The sequence below is a fragment of the Patagioenas fasciata genome, chromosome 2 (assembly GCF_037038585.1).
Source record: "Patagioenas fasciata isolate bPatFas1 chromosome 2, bPatFas1.hap1, whole genome shotgun sequence".
Classification (NCBI taxonomy): Eukaryota; Metazoa; Chordata; class Aves; order Columbiformes; family Columbidae; genus Patagioenas; species Patagioenas fasciata.
This window is the reverse complement of record NC_092521.1, coordinates 155,266,210-155,270,207: the sequence shown is the minus strand read 5'-3', so window position 1 is coordinate 155,270,207 and position 3,998 is coordinate 155,266,210. Positions and strand designations below refer to the sequence as shown.

General features: G+C 63.4%; 1 protein-coding gene across 1 annotated transcript; it reads left to right on the top strand.

The window, feature by feature from the left end:
- The first annotated feature begins 273 nt into the window (after positions 1 to 273).
- On the top strand, positions 274 to 3,674 carry FZD8 (frizzled class receptor 8). The gene has a single exon (XM_065832136.2). It carries the CDS (start codon positions 1,024 to 1,026, stop codon positions 3,028 to 3,030), a length of 2,007 nt encoding a protein of 668 aa, XP_065688208.1. The 5' UTR covers positions 274 to 1,023; the 3' UTR covers positions 3,031 to 3,674.
- The last annotated feature ends 324 nt before the right edge of the window (positions 3,675 to 3,998 follow it).

Here is a 3,998-nt window from a genome sequence, read left to right as displayed (position 1 = left end):
AGGCGAGAGAAGTGCCCTACAGCGGCCCGCCCACCCGGCAGGGAGCGTTTCCCGGTGCACAACTGCACGCTTCCCGTACGGACAGGAGCCCGCACAACGCGGGGAGAAACCGCCGCCACGTCCCCAAGGGCTGAGAGAGAACCGAGGAGCACCCGCCGCGCCTCAGCCGGGGCGCCGGCTCCACCTTAAGAAGATCTGGGGGCCATCCCCTCGCCCGCTGCCCGGGCCCGACTGATAGGCGGCCGAGGCGGTGGGGGCGGAGCCTGGTGGCGCTCGCTATAAATATTTATGAGCGCGCGGCGGCCGGAGTGGCGCTGCTGGGGCCGGAGAGTGAGAAGTTGCGCGGAGGAGCTGCCGCACTCACCCGCGGTTCAGGTGGCGCGCTCGCGGCCAGTGGCGCCTGGCAGCCGGCTTGCCTTGCCGGCAGCACAGGAGGAGGAGACGGCGGAGGGCGAGGACTGACGGCTTTACCGCAGAGCCGGGCGCTCGGGCAGGCAGCAGGAGAAGCCGCTCCGGCCACCCCAGCATCGGCCCCGCCGCTGCCCGCCTGCTCGGGACGGTGGGAGCCCGGTGCCGCGGGACGCACTGTCTGGTCCCCGGGACGCCTCAGCCATCTTGACCGCGCCGCACGGGGTCTAACGGCGAAACTTGTCTGTCGACGCCACTCTGTGCCCGGCCGGCGCTGAAGAAGCGGCGAGAGAAGCGGCGACCTCCCCTGTGCAGCCAGCCTCGCGAGGAGCGATGCGACGGCTGCTGAGGGGCCTTCCTTGAGCGGACCCCCTGGCGCTGCGCCGCGGCTCGCCGGCGGCTCCCCTTCACCGGGTGCTCACGGAGCCGCCTCTCTCCCGGGCGACGGAGCCCTGCGGGAGCAGCGAGCCCTCTCACCTGCGGCCGGCACGGAGGGGGCCGCCCTCCGCCCCCCAGAGGGGTAGGCGGGGCGGGGGGCTGTTGTGGCGCCGCGCTCCCCGTGGCAGCTGAGCGGGACGGGAGAGGAACCGGGGCCGTCGCCGCCCGCCGCCGAGCATGGAGTGGAGTTACCTGTTGGAAATCACCTCGCTGCTCGCCGCCCTGTCCCTGCTGCAGCGCGCTGGCTGCGCCGCCGCCTCGGCCGCCGCCGCCGCGTCCTCCTCCTCCTCGGCCAAGGAGCTGTCGTGCCAGGAGATCACCGTGCCACTCTGCAAGGGCATCGGCTACAACTACACCTACATGCCCAACCAGTTCAACCACGACACGCAGGACGAGGCCGGGCTGGAGGTGCACCAGTTCTGGCCGCTGGTGGAGATCCAGTGCTCTAGCGACCTGCGCTTCTTCCTCTGCAGCATGTACACCCCCATCTGCCTGGAGGACTACAAGAAGCCGCTGCCGCCCTGCCGCAGCGTCTGCGAGCGGGCCAAGGCCGGCTGCGCCCCGCTCATGCGCCAGTACGGCTTCGCCTGGCCCGACAGGATGCGCTGCGACCGCCTCCCTGAGCAGGGCAGCCCGGACACGCTCTGCATGGACTACAACCGCACCGACCTCACCACGGCCGCCCCGCCGCCCGCCAAGCCCCCGCTCCGCGGCGCCAAGCCCGGCGGCCCTGCCAAGGCACCTCCCGCCGCCCCGCCGGCCGAGGCCCCGCGCAAGCCGCGGCCGCCGCCGCCCTGCGAGCCGGGCTGCCAGTGCCGAGCGCCCATGGTGTCGGTGTCCAGCGAGCGGCACCCGCTCTACAACCGCGTCAAGACGGGACAGATCGCCAACTGTGCCCTGCCCTGCCACAACCCCTACTTCAGCCCCGACGAGCGCGCCTTCACCGCCTTCTGGATCGGGCTCTGGTCCGTGCTCTGCTTCCTCTCCACCTTCGCCACCGTGTCCACCTTCCTCATTGACATGGAGCGCTTCAAGTACCCCGAGCGCCCCATCATCTTCCTGGCCGCCTGCTATCTCTTCGTCTCCCTGGGCTACCTGGTGCGCCTGGTGGCCGGGCACGAGAAGGTGGCGTGCAGCGGCGGGGCGGGGGCGGGCGGTGCGGGGGCTGGGGCGGCGGGGGCTGGCAGCGGCGCGGCTGCGGGGGCGGCGGCGGCGGGGGGGCGCGGGGCGGCGGGCGGCGCGGCCGAGCTGCAGCCGGAGCTGGCGGTGGCCGAGCACGTGCGGTACGAGAGCACTGGCCCGGCGCTGTGCACTGTGGTCTTCCTGCTCGTCTACTTCTTCGGCATGGCCAGCTCCATCTGGTGGGTCATCCTCTCCCTCACCTGGTTCCTTGCCGCTGGCATGAAGTGGGGCAATGAGGCCATTGCTGGCTACGCTCAGTATTTCCACCTGGCCGCCTGGCTGCTCCCTAGTGTGAAGTCCATCGCCGTGTTGGCGCTCAGCTCTGTGGACGGGGACCCCGTGGCTGGCATCTGCTACGTGGGCAACCAGAGCCTGGAGAACTTGCGGGGCTTTGTGCTGGCACCACTGCTCATCTACTTGGCCATTGGCTCCATGTTCCTGCTCGCCGGCTTCGTCTCGCTCTTCCGCATCCGCAGTGTCATCAAGCAGCAGGGTGGCCCCACCAAGACCCACAAGTTGGAGAAGCTGATGATACGTCTGGGCCTCTTCACCGTGCTGTACACTGTGCCAGCTGCCAGCGTGGTTGCCTGTCTCTTTTATGAGCAGCACAACCGGCCCCGCTGGGAGGCCACACACAACTGCCCCTGCCTGCGCGACCAGCAGCCTGACCAGGCCCGCCGCCCAGACTATGCTGTCTTCATGCTCAAGTACTTCATGTGCCTGGTGGTGGGCATCACCTCTGGTGTTTGGGTCTGGTCTGGCAAGACCCTCGAGTCCTGGAGGGCCCTCTGCACCCGCTGCTGCTGGGCCAGCAAAGGTGCTGCCGTGGCTGGGGGCACAGGGGCAGGAGCAAGCGGGCAGGCGGCAATTGCTGCAGCAGGAGGACTTGGGGCTGGAGGTGGTGGGTCCCTCTACAGTGATGTCAGCACCGGCCTGACGTGGAGGTCAGGCACTGCCAGCTCTGTCTCCTACCCCAAGCAGATGCCCCTGTCTCAAGTGTGAGGAGGGAGAAAGAGGCCAAAGGTTAGGGAATGAGGGACACCGGCCTGCCTAAAATGCACCCTCACTGTTTGGTGCCATTAATGAACCCCTAATGGTCCTTATTAGCCACAGCTTGTATAGAACAATGCAGCTGGCGGAGGCCCCAGGCTCCAGCCCCCTCCTCCTTCCCCTCCATTCATATGCAGGGAGCATGTACTTCAAGGAGCCAGCTTATTATTTTGCTGGCAGAGGAGGGTAGAAGCTCACCCGTGTCTTGCAGAGGGCAAGGCACTGCAGCTTCTGATTCACTCTGGACTAACAGCAGCTCTTTGCTCAAGGGAGGGAGGGTCTTCCTCCCCCCTATCCTGAGGTGGGAGTCTGCTGGGACTGCAGGTTTTTGAGATATTGATGACCAGGCAAATGCCTTACAATACAGACTGAATCAAAACATGTCTTAATTATACACCCCAGCTAAATACGGGTTTCCTACATTAAGGGATGTATTTATATAATTATTTGTTACCTTGTACAGATGTGTAAAATATGTATATATCCAAAGCTATACAGTCTGTAAATTTTTTTTGTAAAAAAAAGTGTAGAGGCTACCCCTGTAAGAACAAATCTGAGTATTCTATTTTGTCAATAAAATGACTTTTGATAAATGACTTTTTCAAGCTTTTCCCCTACTCCTGCCCTGGTTATTCCAGCTGTTATGGCTTTAGGTGGTTCTGTAAACTGCAAACTACATTCATGCCCCAGTCATTACTGTATAGTAGATGGCTGCCTCTGTTAAAGCAGTGAGATACATAGACACAAGGAAAACTGAGTAATTCAACAAGTTGTTCTGAAGAAGTGTTTGCCAAAACTGGGAGGTGCCTTACCAGAGTTCTCTGCTTTTTGAAAGATGGCAGTGTCTTTAAACTGAGCCTTTACAAAAGAGTCATCTCACATAGTGTGTTAAGTATCCTTTTAAAATGGGTGTTGTTTTA